This window comes from Podarcis cretensis (genome assembly GCF_951804945.1).
Source record: "Podarcis cretensis genome assembly, chromosome: 2".
Classification (NCBI taxonomy): Eukaryota; Metazoa; Chordata; class Lepidosauria; order Squamata; family Lacertidae; genus Podarcis; species Podarcis cretensis.
Genome location: NC_137171.1, coordinates 84664808 through 84686437, shown reverse-complemented (window position 1 = coordinate 84686437; position 21630 = coordinate 84664808). Strand labels below are relative to the sequence as shown.

At 42.9% G+C, this 21630-nt stretch overlaps 2 protein-coding genes across 6 annotated transcripts in view; both read right to left on the bottom strand.

The window, feature by feature from the left end:
• Positions 1 to 757: 757 nt before the first annotated feature.
• On the bottom strand, positions 758 to 5154 carry LOC307211467 (protein SPMIP1). Its single transcript, XM_079968083.1, has 2 exons — positions 4547 to 5154; positions 758 to 2577 (listed from the first exon to the last, which is right to left on the bottom strand). The coding sequence occupies exons 1-2, from the start codon at positions 5004 to 5006 to the stop codon at positions 2459 to 2461; spliced, it is 579 nt and encodes a 192-aa protein (XP_079824209.1). The 5' UTR covers positions 5007 to 5154; the 3' UTR covers positions 758 to 2458.
• A 2411-nt stretch (positions 5155 to 7565) lies between these two features.
• Positions 7566 to 21630, bottom strand: part of FLNB (filamin B) — an 82754-nt gene continuing 68689 nt past the window's right edge. For 4 of the 5 annotated variants that reach the window (XM_079966990.1, XM_079966991.1, XM_079966992.1 and 1 more), the window contains 11 exons: positions 20820 to 21023; positions 20248 to 20400; positions 19423 to 19545; positions 16577 to 16843; positions 16206 to 16343; positions 15998 to 16113; positions 13289 to 13421; positions 11900 to 12076; positions 10394 to 10612; positions 9993 to 10196; positions 7566 to 9240 (listed from right to left, as the gene is read on the bottom strand). In XM_079966990.1, coding sequence (XP_079823116.1) covers positions 9053 to 9240; positions 9993 to 10196; positions 10394 to 10612; positions 11900 to 12076; positions 13289 to 13421; positions 15998 to 16113; positions 16206 to 16343; positions 16577 to 16843; positions 19423 to 19545; positions 20248 to 20400; positions 20820 to 21023 — 1922 coding nt within the window. In that variant the 3' untranslated portion in view covers positions 7566 to 9052. Of the gene's footprint in view, positions 9241 to 9992; positions 10197 to 10393; positions 10613 to 11899; positions 12077 to 13288; positions 13422 to 15997; positions 16114 to 16205; positions 16344 to 16576; positions 16844 to 18027; positions 18489 to 19422; positions 19546 to 20247; positions 20401 to 20819; positions 21024 to 21630 lie in introns of those variants that run through there. The other variant, XM_079966994.1, reaches the window with a different exon arrangement.

Sequence of the window (21630 nt, the reverse complement as noted above, 5' to 3'; positions counted from 1 at the left end):
TCTGCTTTGCATAACAGAAATTCCCATGTTCAATCTCTGACATCTCCAGGTACAGCTAGAAAAAAGTAACGTCTGAAACCCTGGAAAGCTGCTGCCAGCCAGTGCAGAGAATACTCAGCTAGATGGACCAGTGATCTGAATTCAGGCAGCTTCCTACGTCCATATATACACCTCCAGAAGATGTTTTTATTAAATTGTTATTTGCTAGTCAGGGAGGGTGTAGAATAATTATCATACTGCTATCCATCCTGAGCCCTGTCCAGAGAAATGCAAAGAGATGGTGAAGCCTAAAACCAAAATGAAATGGAGTAAGTATTGGTCTAGACCAGGCATCCCCAAACTCAACCCTCCAGCTGTTTTGGGACTACAATTCCCATCATCCCTGACCACTGGTCCTGTTAGCTAGGGATGATCAGAGTTGTAGGCCCAAAACAGCTGGAGGGCCGAGTTTGGGGGTGCCTGGTCTAGACGCAGCCTGTTATTCAGTCCATGGATCGGCATAAGCTGAATCGCAGGACTAAGTTGTGGCTTTACTGAGAGCAGATAAAATATCAGCAATATATATCACACATGGACTGAAATTTTCATCCCTTATTCCCTGCTGGCCCATTGGACAACATTCCTGTAGTAAATCACAACACTGAAAGTATATTTCATGTTACTATCAAATTTCAGTCAAGTGAGACATAAGACACTATGAAATTATTCACATATACTTGAAAAAGAGCCACCTTTTAGATACATTAGCACACATAAATTTATGGTTCTATTCACTAAATTTATTTTGCAGCTCTTTTGTTTTATGCTATTTTGTTCTAGTCAAGTGGTCTCTGTGGAGCAGTGAGTCACTGGATCTCTTCGACTTCTCAAGCAAACAAAGCCAAGAAAGAAAGAAAAATTATCACCACCCTGGTTCCGGATCAAATAGGGAGAGTAGCTGAAGTTACAAAGTCCATTGTATGAGTGTATATAGAATGAGTGTAACACAAGCTGTGAGTTGCAGCAGCACAGTTTGTCTTGGCTCCAGGGAGCACCTTCAATTTTTCGGGTATCTCAATTTTCATATAAAATACGTGTATGTCGTAGCTGTGGAGACAACCGTGAAAAGCATGCCTGCCTTATGCACCCTTAAAAGCATGAGCACCCACACAAACCCCCATTTTAATTTTAAATCTCATGTTTTTCAGCCAGGCTTGTTCGAGCTGCGAGTAACAACAGAGCTTTTGTTCACTCTCCTGGCTGTAACGCAGCAGTTGGGAGCAATGGAGGCCTGTCAGCAAAAAGCTTTCGAAACAAGGGGCATTCTGAGGCAGTCATGACTATTCTATGGAGTGGGGAATCACGTATCTGAAAATAACCCTTAGAAAAACAAGGGAATTCTGGTAGCCCCAGGTTCACCTCACTTGGGGGCCTCTGTCCCCTGCAGGCAGCAACCTTGGCTCATGGATCAATTTCCTGCTCAATCTGAGCTTTGCTGTGGATATGACAGCAAAGCATGGCTTTCTCACATGATCTTTTGAAGAAACCAGGGTACTCTCACAAGTCATTCACATCCATGTCTGAAGAGCTCTAGGAAAAATAGCAAAAACCACAGAGCTACCCGTCTCCGAGGGCTGTGTCCTGTGAATTTTTGCTCACCATTAGTTCGTTGTCTCCATGACTGATCAGCTGATCAGCATACCCATGTCTGACATACACATAATTGCGGCTATAAATTCCTCATGGTCTACCTTTATTATACAAGTGAATGATGGGTTCGTTCCCATGAGTGAAAATAGTAAAGTCATTGTGGTACTCCACCCCACGACTAAGAACCAATACAACAGCTCACACAACCTCCAGGGAAGAATACGATAATGTACCCAATCACTAATGGAGCAGACTTGGTCTATCTAGTCCTATACTGTTTACTCTGACTGCCAGTTGCCCTCCAAGGCCTCAGTCAAAGGTCTTTCATAGATCCACTACCTGGAGAACTGGGAATACTCTGTCACAAAAGTTTTTGTTACAAACCTGCACCCTTTTTGAATTTCAAAGCAGTTCTCTAATTTCATCTTGGTATAAACTGATAGGTGCTTTTAAAAAAAATCAGCCTATGGCAGGTCTTCATTCAAGGTGTCACCACAAAAGGAAACTATCACAAGAAACATCACAACAGCCATATGAATTAATTGGCTCTAAATCAGACTCTGGTTCCAAATGTATGCAAGGTTGTATACACATCCTTGACACAGAACCCAGTAAGTTACTCTGCCAGAATGATAGGTGCTGTGCATCTATTACACAAGAAGCAGTGCTACATGCTACAGGGAAAGGAAGTCTAGAAGCAAGTACTAAATCTGATGGAGTAATTATGGAGGGAAGTAATTATAGAGGGTTGTCTGATCCAATACCACAACAAATATCCATGCTAGGCAACATTGCACAAACATTTCCACATGTCACTTAGCAATAATATTCATGACAGCTTGTCAGTTTTTGATGGATGATAGAAAATTCCGTTTTTGAAGTAGAAAGTATCCTTTACAATTCGGGATTTGCCATGGATTGGTGTCCTCATGTCCTTAACCACGTCTCCTGGAAAAATAAATGTGTAATTGTGCGTTAAAATTTGCATGCCTAAGATAACCTAAAGCAGAATGCCAGCTGCCACATGATGTGATTTTCAGATTCCCTTACAGAACAGTCACAATTTGTAAACTGATAAGCAAGGAGCAGTATAAACCTGTCATCCATTTCCTGGATTTGGTGAAATCATCACCAGGCATTTAACTGACTGCCATACAAATCATCATGAGTTCACCACCTGTAGCTGTGATGACTACATCGCCTTCCCAGGGCTGCTCAGGTAGTTCCGCCTATGCTGTAGATAGATAGATAAACTTTACTCGCATTAGCCAACGGCCATAGCAACATAAAACAAGCAATATATACAATTAAAAAGACAACAATGGGTAAAAAGGGCAATCAAATGACCAAGATTATCGTTCAGTTGCCTGCGTTTACAGCATGTGCTCTTAACTGAAGGAGAAAGCACTAAAACCTGTTTGGGTCTTTTGGAATGAGGCTGATAGATCTGAAGAGCTGCAGTGCTTTATAGCTCCCACTGAACAAAACTCTGCTCCATAAAACAATAATGCACAAAACAGCAGCTTAGTTCCACCATTAATAAAAGATATAAATGCTTAGCTCAGGCATAAGCACACTTGGCCCTCCAGATGTTTTGGGACTACAACTCCCATCATCCCTGACCACTGGTCCTGTTAGCTAGGGATGATGGGAGTTGTAGTCCCAAAACATCTGGAGGGCAGAGTTTGCCTATGCCTGGCTTAGATGATGGCAAACTTTTTCCCTGTCTGTAAAAGCAGCAGACTATACAGAAATTCAGCAGGTGCACCCTTGCCCTCATTTTATCTTAAAAGCCTTACCTGCCTAATTTCTACCATTCAGGGGGCAGGCAGGCAGTCATTTCCTCCAAGGAGCTGAAATGTGGCTTCCCCCTCCTTCCATTTTATCCTCGCAACCACCCTCTGAGGCAGGTTAGGCTGAAAGATGGTGCCTGACCAAAGGTTCATGACTGCGTGGGGATTTGGACTCTGAAGTGGGTTCTGTAAAGGTGGCGTCATCCCAGGCAAACACCACCAGCTTGTGCTTCACTTTATTTAGTTCTTGCTGTTTTGTATTTCTTCTTAACACTTACGCTCAGAGCAAAGTCACCATGTAAGCAAATGAAACATTATTCAGACTCTGGCATACAGAACTAGATTGGCTTCTGTCACCGTGACTCACGGAATAATGCTTAGCTGGCAATTCAGTGGTTTGCTGGGGGCTTATGCAGAATGAAATAAGAAGGCTGCTAAGTGGTAACAGATAGAAAGGCAGGAATAGGGCAACTAGAGCAAGCGGAAGGCACAATTTAGCATTTCTGAACAAAGCTTAAAAGGGAGGGTGACCATGTGGTCTACTTTCCAGAGGACAGTCCTCTACTGAAGAACAGTCTGCTCCAAAAGAGACAGACATCAATAGAGTTGTCAATCAACAACTGATACCTGGTCACAGTCTTCCCATTTGACCTATACTAATTATTGTCAAATTTGCAAACATATAAATTACCTTATGCTAAATACTGCGCTGATTTCTGGCCTCTTTTGAGGAGATACATTTCCTCGGGTTTTTTGCCAATGTGTAAGTGGGACACCATATTTAAAACTGTTCAGGAGCTGGCATGTGTGCATAAGGAAAGACAGACAGCTGTCAGGGACACATCCTGTTAGTGCCCTGTGCCTTCCCAAATCTGCTAGAGATCAGGGGAAGTCCTACAACAAATTTAAGCATGTCATGGTGGGGGAGATTACATATGGACAACAGACAGCGCTACACTGCATTCCACCATAATAATTTCCCCTCACAAAGACAATTAAAGCAGGGGAGGCAGAAGCAACTTGAAATATTTCGTCGTCACTGGTGAAGCATTCTCTTAAGCCTACTGCATGCCTCTCATGCTCTGGGATCCATGCAATAGCCATTACTGGTTCATTACTCTTACCTAAGCGCCAGCCATATTCCCACGACGACAGCACTGGGTAGCAGAATTTCTCCTCAGGGCTCTTCATCTTCCTCTGCTTGAGGTAGTGATGCCTCCCTTTGCCTTCATGGGAAAAGCCCTGGTATAGCAGCTGAGTTGTCTGTGGTGTGGGAACCCTCATCTCGGGAAGAGGCTCCTGAAGGCTTGGGCCTTCCTCCTCCTCCTGCTTCTCCTCCTTCCCTGACAGCTGCCGCCTGTCCTCTTTTTGTAGAGTTACTTCTTGACACCGGAGGGAGCTTGCACTCTTCTCAGGAGGGCAGATGGCAGGCAAGAAACACTTCCTTTTGGTGACCCCATAGTCAGTCACGCGCCTGGGGTATTTGTGACCGTATTTTGCCTTCCAGTTGACCCTGCAGGAGGCCTCCTTGTTAATAAGCTCCCTCCAGCCATCTTGCTCCCGCGTGGTCAGCAGGCCCCTCATAGCCCCAGAGAGATGGCAGAGTCTGTGTGGTGACCACCGTGTGCTCGGCAAATGTTACTTCCTGCCTCTGGTGTCCAAGGAAACATACACAAAAGGGCCAGTGAAGCTATTCTCAAATTACAGCCTCTGAACAGGGCCTGTGTGCGCTCTCACTCTCCCTCTGACACTCACACCTCCTGCAACTAGGTGACTACAAGGCATAAAGCTGCATTGGAAGGGTTTGTTTTTGGTGAAATGTTGAAAACCTTAGGTGGGCTTCTTTGCAGCTACAATTGCTGCAAAACAAAAACACTTGGTTGGAAGTTAGCAGTCCATCTTGAATGCAAGTTGTGCACAAGCAAGCAGGAGATTTGCCAATCTTCATTTCCCCAATTTTAAGTTGCATTGGACTCAACCCAAAGAAAATCAAAGCCAAACTCAGCGGAAGCCACAAAAAGTTAGATTGGCTACCATTCCATGTGGTGCCTGTGATTTCTCTCTCTGAAACCACAAAACTGGCTGTGTGCCCTTGCTCAAAACCCACCCTGGGGTTTGGGTGCGTAATACAGCCCCAAAGCAGGCAAGGTTTGACTGGCTCTCTGTGTGTTACACAAAGAATTCAAACACCTTCTTAAAAGCCCCCTGCCTTACAACGCAGTAGTCATAGTGATAGCTGAAAGGTAGCACAGTAGGGGGATAAATCTTTTTCAGAGAAATGTATATAGCACACAGCTACAGAGAGGAAATTAAAATGCATGCAAAGGTACTCCCTCTATCTTTCTTGTCCCATGGTCTTAATTTGAGCAGTTGCCCTTTAAAAGCAAAGCATCTTAAAATAACAGAATCAAAAGCATTTGTAGCAGAGAGATGGGTAAGGCAGCTGTATAGAGATGAACTCCATGCCAGCCATTTGGTTTCCTCCTCTAATGCTTTCATCGCAATGCAAGAACTACCACACCCATAAAGAAATGGGAAAGTTTTAGACCTCTGGAGTTAAGCCATAAATTATAAGATTCAAATGCCAGGCCTCCACCCAAGTTTCAAAGAGTACATAGTGAGTAAACTAATATAAAGAGGAGAGAGAATATTCTGAAGAAATTCATAACACTGAACTTTGAAACTGTGGTGTGTGCCTAGGAGTGGCATGGAAAACAGTGAAAGCTTTTGTATGTAGCTCTAGCTATTAACTGCCCACAGATGTGAGAATCTGACATCTATTAGAAAACATGGCACAGCCCTTTTAAGCGAGGGCCACAGTGGAAGAATATTAGCACCGAAAAAAGAACATTGCAAACAAAACAAAAACAGCAATCATTACTTCTGGTTCGATGGTAGCACTAGTTACAAAGACTGATAAATTCCACATACACTGTCCCCATCACCCATAGCTCAGAAGAAGGGTGCATTCTATGCAAGCAGAAATCTTGGGTTCCATTCCTGGCATTTCCAGAGCAGGTTGGAAAAACTTCTGAATAAAATGCTGATGAGCTGCTTCCATGTCCAGCGCCGAGGGCCTTCTGGCGGTTCCCTCATTGCGAGAAGCAAAGCTACAGGGAACCAGACAGAGGGCCTTCTCGGTAGTGGCCCCCGCTCTGTGGAACGCCCTTCCAGCAGATGTCAAAGCGATAAACAACTACCTGACATTCAGAAGACATCTTAAGGCAGCCCTGTTCAGGGAAGTGTTTAACGTGTGATATTTTACTGTATTTTTGGTTTTTATGGAAGCCGCCCAGAGTGGCTGGGGAGGCCCAGCCAGATGGGCGGGGTATAAATAATAAATTATTATTATTATAAATTTTTATGTCAACACAGCTCAGACTTTTTCAACCTGGTGCCCTCCCAATGTTTTGGATTACCAGCTCCCACCATCCCAACCATTGGCCATGATAACTGGGGTGCATATGAGTTGGTAGTCCAAAAAACAGGAAGGCACTGAGTGCTCGCTTCGGCAGCACATATACTAAAATTGGAACAAAAAACAGGAAGGCACTGGGTTAGGGGAAAGCTGGCTACGGTCAACTGACAGCAGCTCTGAAAAAAGAAGCATTTTACATAATTTGCTACCTGGTCTTTATTTGGAGAAGCCAGGATTTGAACCTGGGTTCCTCTGAATGCAAAGTGTATACTCTACCACTGAACTACACCCCCTCCCAAAAATTCATATCTCCAGGGTGCCTTTCAATGGCATGGCAAGAACCAAATGATTTTAGGGATTAGGGGTAGACTTCGGCAGAGCCATGCAAACAAGTAGGAGGCTTAAGAGCTAAATACTTGACCAAGGGCTAGCTTGTTTTCACAGCACAAGACCTAGAATATTTAGTGTAAAAATCTGTGGAAAAGACAAAGCATACCTAACTCAGCCACAGAGACAGTCTTGAGAGCTAGGGAGCCTGTATGCTTAAAATCATGCATGATGAACGAAAGACCACATCTGCTTTTACCACTGCCAATTATGGTCCATGTTCAAGATCTCCGTACTATTGTAAGGCACTTTGTTGCCTTATGCTATTTCAAAGTTGGTCCATTTAGACAGACATGAGTCATGGCAAAACCAAAAAAAATACTTAAAGCCCACCTGAGTTTGTTTTTAACATGCACATTTTATTTCATGAAGCCAACATTCATGGTTTTTAATAAGTTATGGGATACAATATTACAATCTTGCAATTATTCCAGTTTATTCTGCTTTTCCTTATAGTTTACAATGTAGTGAGCATTTCACATTAAGGCACAGAGCACAGTAAAAAAAAAGAAAAAAGGATGTCTTGTTACTCAAGCTCCTCCTCCAAGAAGCTGTGCTCAGACTTAGTGCACTGACATACTACTACAAAAATAAAGCTGACCAAGTAGAAATCTTTCTCTAAACAGAGGGAACGAATTTCCATCAAGTCTCTTCTTCCATTAGGCACATTTAAAGCTCTTTGAGAAAGAGAAAATCTGCTAAAAGCCACAGGAGTTTTGTAGTAACCATTAGTTGCATACCTGGAATGTTTTTTGAAATCTGGAATGACCGCGTGCTCATTCCCTTATCCCAAAACAATGAAGGGGATAAACACTTTGTGCATGAACAGGCTCAATAAACTCGCACCATTAGCAGAAACATTCAGAGGTACACTTAATATTGTCTGACTGACTAGGCTAGTTTTCACATCATCATGATCAGGGACACGATGAGCAAGTCAGAAGCTACTTTTTGTTACTCAACTAAGAGCCTCGTGTGCTGGAGATAAATGTCTTTCTAGCATAGCCAAGGTGTGAGCTGCACAAGCATGAATTTTACACTGAGTGCAGAAACAAGTAGGTAACTCTTGGGAGAAACTGAGTTCCTGCATGTTGCACCTACTGTGTGTCACACAACCGACCAAGCACCCAGCAAAACGCACCTGTGGCAGAATATCAGCTAATTTGGCATCCCGTCAATCACAACAATCATGGTTAAAGTAAGCTAGCATCGTAACTGTACACAGCAAAAGAGGCAAAGACTTCCAGAAACAGTTTGATACCCCTTGCAGTTTTCATTTTCTGCTAATGTAAACCGCCAAGCTTTCTGTTATGGTGTTTTAGTGTTTAGCTGTAACGCTTGAGAGTTTTCAATGTTACGTTTTTTTTAAAAAAAATCAAGTATACAAAAGGCACAGTAAGTACCAGTTTTACCTCATTTTCTTTACAGAAGAACTTTAACTGGCAATAGCCAAAGTGATTTTCTACAGCTAAATTTAAAAAGTTTCCAGTCTAAAAAATGTCCATCAAAAGTCAGTAGTTTAAGCTACCCAATTATCAAACACAAATTCCAGTTTAACATGTAAATTCTAAAATCCACAAAAAAGGATAGTGACCTTGTTACATGATTGCATATCGATCCAAAAGGTACATTGGTTTACATTTGTATAGGAGGGATGCTTAAGACAAATAGAACACTTTTAAAAAGTTGCAGAATTTAAGTTGGGGTGCATTAAAAAATGTGTTCTGTATACATGAAGGTATACTCTTTCTCACAGGAATGCTCACAGTATTGAATTGTTCAGATTTCACTTGAACAGAACTGAATGTTTTGAAACAATACAAACTTAGGGAACTGTAACGTGGAAGGGGCTTCCAGGAATGTGTTCTTCACCCCACTTCACGGCTAGGATATAGTCACCCTTCTCCTTGACGATGTACTTTACACCATACTGTTGGTTCCCAAGGTGTTTCACAGATACTTCTTCACAAGGAGTTGTAGGTCCATGGACACCAACTAACAACATATTTGAACCTAAAGCAGAATGAAGAGCGTTACTACCACACCCCAAATTCAAGCAGCTCCAATCCAGCTTTCCTAAATATTTTGACCAATCAGACTTAAAGTTAAGAGCCTTGCTAGATCAGGCCAAAGGTTCACTTAACCCAGCGCCCTGTTTTTCGCCAAACAGGTGACTATGGGAAGTTGGGATGCAGAATCTGAATTCACAGCACTTTCCCCATTTGAAAGTCCCTTACTTGGGTCCAGAGACATACTGCCTCCCACAGTGGAACACAGCCATTACGGTCAGTAGTCTTTAATAGCATGCTGCTCATGGAGGATAATGCTATTTGCAGGGCAAGCTATTTCTGCAGAGAAAAAGCACTGGGCAAAATTCATCAAGTAAACCTTGCTGACTCCTGTGCAAGACAAAGAATTCTAGTTCTTGTCTTAGCAGTTCATCTTTAGATCAGGTTTTCCCAAACTTGCGTCTCCAGCTGTTTTTAGAACACAAATCCCATCATCCCTGACCTACTAGCTAGGGAAGATGGGAGTTGTAGTCCAAAAACAGACGGGAGACCCAAGTTTGGGAAAGCCTGCTTTAGATGCTCTTAAATGCTTTGTAAAGCGGTGGGAGATCCAACATTCCACTGCCAATGGCAACTGAATACTTTTCTCTGGGGCGAAAGAGGCACTAAAGATTTAGTGGACACTTACAAGGTCTTTGGTCACTGGACCAGTAATAGAAACCCACATTTATTATTTTTTTAAAAAAAGGAAGTTACCAGCTTTGCTGCAGTCGACAGAAAATGTGTTTTTCTGGCCCACAAAAGCTCTAGAGAGCCCTGCTCCCGTGGAGATCACTCTGCTTGCATCAGATGAAGATCTGGGAATGGCACTATAGCAGGTATCCGTTGTTGACCTGGTCACAGATTCCACCATGATGGAGGATGTTTCATTGGACACACCTGGGCTAACCAGCCGCTGGCCTACAGAGCAAGATAACCAGAGCACAGTTTAAACAGTATGGCAGTACCCCTGCTGCTAAGTTCAAGAGCTCAATAGCTACCGCCAACTAGATGCCAGTCAAGTCAGACACTGTGCCACCTTGGGAAAGTCCATCTCTCTGCACCCACCCTCCCACTGAGAACACAACCAGGTAGGTAATACTGGCTCAGAGTCTTACCTGTCACTTTTGCTTTGAAAGGGCTGCCCGCTATGTGATTGGGCCCTCCATATTTAATTCCAATTAAGTAGTTCCCTGGGGCCATAGGTGTGTACATTACATGGTAGCCCTCCAGAGCTTCTTGACAATCCATTTTCACCTTTGACGGCCCCTCGATTGTAACAGCAAGGGTTCCAGGGCCTGCTTTGGTGGTGTCTATAGTAAATGCCGATTGTAACCCTGGAAAGCAAAGGAGAAATAGGAAGCATGAGTTCCAAGACTGTTTGTCACTTCACACTTTCATGCAGCAATCTTGTTTGCCAAGTATATGTCATGGATACAGCCTCCCACCCCGCAACAATTTGCCATTGCAAATTGTGTATTTTTTTAATTAAAACAAAAAAACAAAAAACCAGACCACTTTCTCAAGAAATACCCAAAGTGAGTCACGACCACTAATCCATCAAAAAAGCAAATACTCCAAAAGATTTAGAAAAAACTTGTCCCACCTCCTAATAAAAGCAGCCCTTTCTTTGATGCCTTGCGATCACAAATTTCACACTTTCCCATGCTGCTGCACAGTCAAGTGCAGGTACCCCCAACCTGGGGCCCTCTAGATGTTTTGGCCTACAACTCCCATGATCCCTAGCTAACAGGAGCAGTGGGTCAGGGATGATGGGAATTGTAGTCCAAAACATCTGGAAGGCTGAAGGTTGGGGATGCCTGGGCAAGTGTGTGAAGACAAGCAAAAAGTAAAACAAAACCCAGAACGACTGATGAATGCTTCTTCTAAGGTGGAATCTACACACATATAAAACGTTCTGAAAATGCTTTCCTTTAAAGCGTTTTTAAAAATACACTGAATTTTCCATAAGGTTCACCATTGCCATCTAGTGTCACATTGTACAATGTTTTATTTGCAGCTGTATAGCTGAGTCCTAAGTGCAGCCAGACCATCAGTAAGTAATGTTTGGCTGTGTGGAATCCATTACAGCTTGATCAATAGCAAGGACCCAGCCCAAAATGTTAAGCATCAGCGCTGGCGAATGGGTATGTTGCCGGTAATACTGACAACTCATCTGTCGAATTTCAGTTAATTTCTCCCTCCAAGGGCCTCGGGAGATATAAACAAGCACTACTCCCATGTGACCCACTGAAAACTACACAGGCCAGAGATGGAGAGGCTGTGCCCCCCCCCCCAACTGATGTTGTGGAACTCCCAACAACCCCAGCCAACATGACCAATGGACAGGAATGATGCGACTGTGTGATAAACTGCTAAACTGAATTGTTCAAATCAGTTCAGCATCCATTTCTGCATTTTCTTGCATATTAGCTTTTCCCTGTTTTAACTGAAATGAACCGAGACCACCACCCATTTCAAAACATATTGGCTGAGCCTATTAAAGGTATAGCCCAATTGTACACACCAGACAGAAGAGTGTTAGCTAGTGAGACAAAGGCAATCTCTGGGTCAAGACCATCCTATTTTTCAGAATTCTAATGCAGAAAGAGGAAACCACTCACCTGTTACGCCACTCTCAAGGCCTGGCCCATAGGCGGTGACAAGAGCTGGGCTATCTGCTTGACCTGGTTCCCCGACTCTAACTTTAAAAGGACTGCCTACCACATGGCTACCGTTGAACTTCACATCAATAGAATGAATGCCGTTTTCACGCGGGATGAACCGAACAGCGTATTTATCTGCAATACATATACAGGCAAATCATCATAAATTTAGGTTGAGAACTTGATGTTAAAAAGCAGAGCACACAGCATCTAAAACTATTTCTATGACTGCCATGTCTGGGCCATGGGAAGGTGGCACATGGAACATGCCTGAGGAGAAGAAGCAAAGCCTCTGAAATGCAATCCTCATGTGGAGAACATGCATAGGAGTTGGAGCTGTCACTTTAAAATCCGTTCTTATTGCTTTAACCACCAGCGTGCTGCAAAATGGTTATCCACTTGCACTGGTAGAAAACTGCATTTCTTTATTATACAGCAAATATTATAATTATAGCACAATTGAGTATAGCTTGTTCCTTTTAATCAGTGACTAGTCTGAAAACTGTCTAGGAAACATAGAATACTAGAATGGTAAATCTGCATGGTTAAAAGTAGCTAGAAATGGCTATCAAAAATGTAAGGCCAATTTAAACAAATTGGCACCAGCATCAGATGAGACCCTGTTGGAATCAGCCTATAGGTATACCATGTATTTTCAAAAGTGAAGGATGAGGGGAGAAAGAGTTAACGAAAATGTATAGGGCAGGATGGAAAGACAGGAGCCATTTCAGGTAGCTAGAGTTGAAATATCTACAGCAGGCTTCCTCAACCTCAGCCCTCCAGATGTTTTTGGCCTACAACTCCCATGATCCCTAGCTAACAGGACCAGTGGTCAGGGTTGATGGGAATTGTAGTCTCAAAACATCTGGAGGGCTGAGGTTGAGGAAGGTACCTGCCCTATGTAGGATTATAACTTTTCCTTGGTCCACAATTTAGCTAAAAGTTGTGAAGCAATCTCTCTAATGTGCAGAAAGATGCATATGCAGCCATTCAACTGAGCTATTAGCACATGCAACCTCATGCACACCTCTGTTCACAGGACTTCCTCTCTGCACAAACAAACAACAACTGGGGTTGTGGTAAAGTGCACATGCCAATTAGCCTTAAAATGGGTTATGCGGAAGTATTTTGTTCAGTACTTCCTTTTTTCCTTTTACCACCAAGGAAGTACTACTAAACTCCTTTGTGGAACACAGTCCTTTGTACAATAAGCATCTAATCACTGTTGAACATGTTTCTATACTGGCATGAACTGAAATGGCCACCTCCTGTTTAATTCTTACAACCATTTTGACTGTTTACATATTTAAAGCAGTTTTGAGTACCAAGTTTACGACACATCCTTACCTTGCTCCAGTTCAGAAACATGGCATTCTTCTACAGCTCCAATTGGGCTATGCACTTTAGCGTCAATCTTGCCCTTTGCCCCGTTAAGCCTTATAGCGAAGGATGCTGGCTGGTTAACCTTCAACCCAGACTCCTAACAACGCAATAGTAAGATCCTCACATACATATTGACATTTGGCTTGCAAGGAATATATAACAGTTCGGTCTTTTACTGTCTCCGAAATATAGCAGCAGCTTTGCATATTTTGTCTAACACAGAACCAATATTTGACACGTGGTAGCCCTGTACCACATTTGCAAATGTAAAGTTATTGCATCACGGAAGTTATGGCCGTGGAAAAACGTTATCAGTCTCACTATTTACAAAAATGTGTCTGACAAGCACCCCTAACCCTGCTATATGTTATGCTCTTCTCAACTGAGTATTCTCAAGTCTTAAAACTAGGAATATTTTTTATTTTTAACTTTCTAGTTCTGAGGGTTCCAGATACCACTAAGTGATGTGATCTTTTCTCCTGGTATGCCCTGCAGAGGACCTTAAGGTCCACAAATAACAACACTTTAGAGGTCCTGAGCCGCAAGGTGGTTAGATTTGTCTCAACTAGGGCCAGGGCCTTTTCAGTACTGGCCCCAACTTGGTGGAACGCTCTGTCACAAGAGACTAGAGCCCTGAGGGACTTGACATCTTTCCGCAGGGCCTGCAAGACAGAGCTGTCCCGCCTGGCCTTTGGTTTGGACTCAGTCTGACCCTTATGTGTCCCTCCCCTTATAGTTTTGATTTATGGGCTACTACTAAAATGAGGTAGCATTTTAAATGGTATTTTAACCTGTATTTTAATTAACTGTTTCCCCCCCCCCCCATTATGTTTTATTGTAATTTTGATTGGTGTTAGCACCCTGATCCCGGTTCTGGCCAGGGAGGGCAGGGTATAAATAAAATTATATTAATTATTATTATTATTATTATTATTATTATTATTATTATTATTACTACTATTACTATTATATTTTTTATTATTATTATTATTATTATTATTATTATTATTATTATTATTAGCAACTAATTATATTCCTCAACAGCAGTACAATACATTCCCAAAGTGTGGGCTTGGTTAAGTTTGTCTACCCACACACTTTTTTCTGGTCTGACTATAAGTATGCAAGGTCATCATTTTGCTACAAATGTAGGATGCCAGCCCCAAAATCATCAAATGCATTAGCTTTAAAACAAAATGCTTGCGCTGCCCAAATCTTTATGGTTGTCTGGGCTGAATTTGCTTTGCCATACTCCCAAAATCACTTGAAATCTCTTTTCCTAATTGTGTAGCTAACTCATTAATATGCTGCTAAAAACAAATTTCCATATTGCACCGACAATTAAGCCTGGAGCTTTCTGATTAAGCAAAGCATGTTTCACCCCATGCCAACAAATACAACGTTTTGGAGATTTCTGTTAACATGCCAGCAAAGGTGGAACCAAAAGTATATATCAATGAACACCTGCTCCCCAGTAGCGGTCACCACACATACAAAAAAACAGAGTCTCCTGGTGTTATGCATGTGTGATTCCCGCCCCCAGCCACTGGAAAATTGAAGTTCCATCGGGGGGGGGGAGGGTCACTGGAATGCTGAGCTTTTGCTTTCAGTGCAGAGCTTACCTTAATTTCAACTTAACAGTTTTATCCTCAAGAGAGAAATAAACTGAAACAGGCAGCTAAAATACACCAAGGAAGTTTTTTATGGAGTGCCAAAAGACATCTTTTGTAAAAAGATTACTCCTCCCCCCCCCAAAAAAAATATCAGTTTTATTTCCCTCTTCAGGGTTTAAGTCAGCTGACACCACACATTCTGTCAAGAGTCTTTAAATGAAACACAAGAAAAACATCAGTACCACAGCAGCTAATTATCGTCCTTGTAACTCCTTGTTTTAAGTTCAGCTCTGGCTAGAAAGTTACACCAAATGTCAGTCTATAAAACCATAGTTCTGAAAAGCAGTGCAATTTAACCAATACTGCTGCCTCAAGCTGCAGCAAATCTACACATCATGGGCTGGATGACGCTTAATCTGAAACTTCCAGGCTTCTTATTTTAGATTAAAGACAGTCACTTAAAAATGTTGCTAGATGCACACCACGAAAAAGTCAGGACTATGTACAAACTCAAGCCACTAGAAGTCTGGAATCCACTCAGACTTTGGCTGCTGTTTAAGAATCATTTAAAGTACAAGCTTGTGGTTTTGCAACATCTGCACATGTGTGAATTACTGCTCTGTGCTCACCCCAGAGCCTCATTTGTTCAAGCATGTGCATTCTTGGAGCATACGCCAAGCTGAAATTGTTGCATGTTAGCCTAACTGCCTTGTCAGCATGCAATCATGCAAGCCAACTTACCCCACTTAGTATGGCTTCATTGCTGAACACTGTCATACATAGACAAACCTTGTGAGAAAATTAACAGCAAGGTTTATAGAACTGCTTAGTGCCACTGTGTGGGGAGAATGGAGGCCATGGTTGTTCCTTAGCTGAATAGCACTAGGAAACAGTCACCCCTTTTCAGATGCTGTTTCCTAACTTGGAAGGCCTACATGCTTGCCAAGGGATCTCCTCTGAAGAAGTGTAGCTAGTGAGCAAGTAATAATTTTAAGGAGCTTGAGCACAAGGATGGTATCAGCTTGTGGTAGGCTATGGGAGATGCTTCCTTATGTCTCACCTGAAGGCTCATAACAGTGAGCCTACGAGCATCATCGGAAGGAGCAATCACAGGAACCAGGTAAGGGCTTTCCGGAATATGCTCATCGTTGAATTTGATGGACACCTCGTAGTTACCTGGAAGAAATAAGAACTTTGCTAAGCAAGGAGGAATTGTTTTTGTGGTGTTTTGCTTCATTTCAACTTGCTAATGCTTAAGATATCCATACCAGGCTCTTGAGCAGTGTATGATACACCACACGATCCATCTTTATGGTCTTCAAAAGCAATTTCTGCCTTACTTGGTCCTTCTACTGCAATGGAAAGACCTCCAGCTCCAGCTTCCCTTGTCCAGATGCTGAACTCAGCTGTTAACAACAACAACCACCACCCAGGAATTAGAAGCAGGCAAGTGGCCCTCCAATCCCTTTGTGATATGGGGCTCTGCAACACAAGGCAGGGTCACTAGGCTTCCAGAAATGTGTTCTAGTGTTACAAGGTATAAGTACCCTGTTCCAAGATTACAGCTATTGTCCCCTCTCACTGCAAGGCCCTTAGACCCATGCCCATGTATTCAGATGAAATTTAGTGAAGGTCTTACCTGGGATGCCTGCCTCTGCTCTTTCAAGTCCTGGACCGCCAGCTCTGACCTTATTGGCCCCTCCTTCACCAAGCGGCCCAACGGTAAACTGGAATGGACTGCCTGGCACATGCTGCCCTCTGTATTTCACATCCACATTATGGACCCCCATTTCTTGTGGTACAAAGCGGACACAGTACGTGTTTTTATCATGCTCTACTATTTCTGCATCTGTCATTCTCCCAGATGGGCTAGTGACCCGAGCTGACATGTCACCAATGTCGATTTCTAAAAAAGAAAGAAATAAACTGACCATTAATGGGGAGCAGGTAGATTCGGTTTCTAAACATCTTACTCTGTCACACAATGCCCAGTGCACGAGGGCAGAGCTCCCCAGTATTTCAGTTGTTTTGAAACCTTCCCCATAGGAAACCCAGACACCAAGTTTAGTTGACTATACAACTGAGGTTCTTGGGATCTATAGGAAGTTCCAAAGTCAGCTGCTTTCAGATGTTTGAGATGCCCTCAAACCTTACATGCAAAGTGGCCCTTGAGTGCACATTCGTCTATAGATCATACACCAAAACACTTTTACCTGGCAGACATTTGCTGGGAACCTGATGGAACTCAACTTCCCAGAACTGCAACCAGCAAAACATAACTGACGATTAAGTGAGTGCATACCAAGCATTCACCTGTGCATGCAGAGTGTCAGATATATATATTAGGGACGAGCACATACTTATCAGTTCACCTCAAAAACCAAGAATCTTCACAAATCCAATTATTTTGTCACCCACCACCCTTGACAAGCAAGTCACGGTGTCTCCATTGACTGCAGAAAGCAGAGTTAAGAGAGCTTGCAGCAGGTAATGAGAAATCAATACATTGCTCTTTGAGCCCCAACCATCCATTTTTGAAGCTATAGAATTTCTCAAACGAAAAGAGAATACTTCAAAAGATTTAAGCATATTAAGCAGCTCCCTTTTCTTGCAAATATGGAATTGGGATGGAGCCTCAACTGCACTCACACTGAGTCACAGGCATTCAAGTGTGGGGGATGAGTTAAATTTGAGCCCATTCACCCCCTTTTTTTGAATGTTTACTTGATCAATGTATACAGCAGGTGCACAATTCAGAAAGCAGTCTGCCTCTTTCTGAAGCACTTGACAAATGAATCAAGAACTGAATCACCCAACTTAAGTCCACTTCATCCCCCACGCCAATAACTACTGGAAAGTAAAAAACCCCCGACCTTTTCCTGTTGACAGAAGAGGATGGAATTTGCAGGCATAATACACTCCCCCCACAACAGAGGACATCAAATCTACCAAGTTACAGACAAATATGTCCAGGAGGGGTTGTGCTTAAGATTCTTTGACGTTCTCTTGAAAGGAAAGGAAAGGAAAGGAAAGGAAAGGAAAGGAAAGGAAAGGAAAGGAAAGGAAAGGAAAGGAAGAAGCTATTTTTATTTGGGAACAGAGTTGGATTTAGTGCAGTGAACATCACCCATTCTAAGAACTGATAGAAATTGGAATTCAACAATATCTGGAGGGCCACAGGCTCCATTACTGACTGAGGGTTTGTTACAGGTCTTTGTAACAAATACTTTTGCTGCTGACTTGCCATGCATTGCGCCTTAAAGCAGATTTTATTGAAGTATGTAATGCAGTTATAGAACAACCTCAGTACTACAACGTACCCACTACCCCTAAGGAGCCAGGTATGTAATACATCTGTAGATCCCATAGAAGGACCGATTGGAAACATTGTTGTCTGATGTTGGCTGGTTTTTTTGTGAAACTAGGACACCAAGATTCTCTCAATTGAGTCTGGCAGTTTTCCTTCTGCTCAACACACAGGAAAGTGGGAATGAACTGGTGTGAAACACGGGACAATCTCTCCAGACATATAGCCATTTGGAACCATGTAACTATGAGAAGGCAATAGAGGGAAAGAAAGGAACAGAAGACAGGAAGACCAAGATTGATTAGAGCAGCAGAGAAAGAGATAAAAACAGATGTCAGAATATGTATTAAACTGAAGCAGCATGCTGAATATATTCTGTATATTAGTGCACTCTATGAGCAAGATAGCATTTATTCTTTAACCAGCCAATTATTTTATGTGTCTCCCCCAGTGAGATCCACATGATACAGATCTCTATAGCAGCAACTGCGCTCCTACCCTTCCAAAAATATGGCTCAAGCATCACAGTGACTCAAGTACAACCTTCTGAGATCATCCTAACACCCGTACTTCACACATAGCATGAATGCATGAATTCCCAGAACAGAAATTTTGGGCATATTGTTCTTCATCCAGTACTGCTGTGCTACAGTGAGTTAAGCCATGGTTTGGCTTAACTTGTAGCCCAAACTCAAGCTCATGGTTTGTTTCCTCTAGACAAACCATAAACTGTGAAACCAGGAAAAAACCTTGGTTAATAAAACAAATCTGGGTTCAGCCATGTGCTAAGTCAAATTGTGGCTTAGACTCAGGTAGACAGGCAACAGGAGGAAGGTCTAAGAGGCAAAAATAATGATATCATTTTGAATAGCCTATGCATTCACCTTAAGTCCAGGTTTGGCTTAGCATTACATGTGAACCAGGTCACTTGTTATTAGAACTGAGTCAGTGGGTGATGTGCTAGAAAGCAAAATTTAAATGCCACTGATGCTTCATGGGGCCAAGGAAGAAATTGGTGTGAGTCCTACCATGCAAAGCCCCGATCTAAATAAGAATGCCTTCCCTGATCTCTAGAAGTATTTGGAAAATATTCCATTTTTAAATCGGATTGCAAAGAATGCCCAGAAGATTCAATGCCTTATTGGTTTATGGTTTCCAAAACAGTAGAACTAACTTACCTGGAATTTTTAAGTTAAGATCACACAAGCTTCCAACCGTGGCCACAGAAGGAGCCCGCCGAGTACGTGTAATGCTTTCCTTCACCCTTCCTTCACCACTTATTTTCACAGTAAATGGGCTCCCTGTAGTTAGTAGAGACAAAACAACACTGAGTTCCATCTATCAGTACAGGAAGCAAAGACTTTCACAGGCAATAAAGTAACATATGGTCTACTAATAGTTATTTCCACTACCATCTTAGAATTCTTTCCCACTGAGGAAGGCTGGACCACTGCATTGTTAACTAAGCACATTAAGCATGAGACTTATCACCAATGACTATCAAGGAAACCCCATCTTCCTACACAGATTAACTTGCTATTTACACACATTCAGCTTTACATGCTTCGCGAATTTTAAATAAATTAAAGGTGGGGCAGGTGTCCTGGAAAAAAGGGCTTTGGCAATCCCACCCACCTATGACCCCACTGTATTTTGACTATACGTGATTTTGGCTTTGCAAGCTACACCCTAGAACGCAACCCCCACGTATGTTGAGAGTCACCTGTACCAAACCAATATTCTAGTTTGACTAGCAAAGAGATAAGTGTTACACTGCAGCAGGAGACAACCCCTCAAACAAAAGCATCTTCAAGGTGCGCAAGAAGTTTATTATCCTGCCTTCCAAAATTTAGCAATCAAGCATCTTCAGGCATTTTCAGAACATGAAGGCCCTGGTGGGAAGCCTAGATGGTGTCCTATAGACTGCACTTATTACAAGAGGTCAGCGCTGATGGGGAAGTGGACCAGCAATGGCTCGCTTACGTAGGCTCCTTTTCTCTTACCTGGGATGTGCTCATCAGCAAACTTAGTAGATACTATGTAGACACCAGGTACAGTTGGAAAGTACGAAACTCTGCAAGTTCCATCCTCTAGATCTTCTGTCTGGATATCTACTTTGCTAGGTCCTTCAACTGCCAGCGATATCCCACCATAACCTAGAAAAGAAAGCAGCTGGGATGAGTGCAAGCAGTTGTAAAGAGCTTCAATGAGCACCGCCTAAATCTTGATGGACAGCTTTACGGACTGCAGTCATTGTATATTAACCATTCCAAGTGAGCCAGCCGTTTCAGCTCATGGTCACATATGGGATTTTGCTTGATATGCTGCTTGTGGTACAGAGCTGTGAGTTTTAACCTATATAAATTAGCAGATTGACAGAGCATCCAAACTTGTTCCACATCATGGCAACCACAATTTACAAGTCAGGCAATTTTGCTCTGCTCAGTAGCTGTGATGATCGAACAACTGCGACTCAGAACAACAACAGCAGATCAACCACATCACAGGTGGGCAACCCGCAGCCCACAGGCATCCCTTAGATACTTTCTGGCAGCCTAGGAATCCCAGTACTGACCTGCATCTCTTGTGTCTACAATGAAGTCACACATTTCAAACGTGCGTCCTTCGACTAAGCCACGTCCAGAAACCCTTGCTCTGCTCGCATCACCAATCTCAGACTGGACCACCATAATGGACACCGGACTGTTGGGGACATGGCTCCCATTCTTCATAATACTGACCAGGTGCTCTCCCACCTCCCGTGGAATGAATGAGATACCTGCCAGACAGAGGTTAGAAGCGAGACAAATTTGTAACTTCACACTTTATCTTTTTGGCCCCCCCTCCACACACACTGTCAAATCACAATACAGAACTAGAAGATAGGTAAAGGTAAAGGTAAAGGTAAAAGGTAAAGGTAAAGGGACCCCTGACCATTAGGTCCAGTCGTGACCCACTCTGGGGTTGCAGCGTTCATCTTGCTTTATTGGCTGAGGAAGCCGGCATACAGCTTCCGGGTCATGTGGCCAGCATGACTAAGCTGCTTCTGGCGAACCAGAGAAGTTTACCTTCCCGCTGGAGCAGTACCTACTTATCTACTTGCACTTTGACGTGCTTTCGAGCTGCTAGGTTGGCAGGAGCTGGGACCGAGCAATGGGAGCTCACCCCGTCGCGGGGATTCAAACCGCCAACCTTCTGATTGGCAAGCCCTAGGCTCTGTGTTTTAACCCACAGTGCCACCCGCGTCCCTGGAAGATAGCTGGCATTAAATATTTGTGGCATCAAAATCCCACTCTAGCCACAAATTAAAAGTATTATTTGATTCCAATTGTGGCCCAGGTTCACAAGCTTCCCCAAGACCACCCTGCCAGAACCACACAACCAAT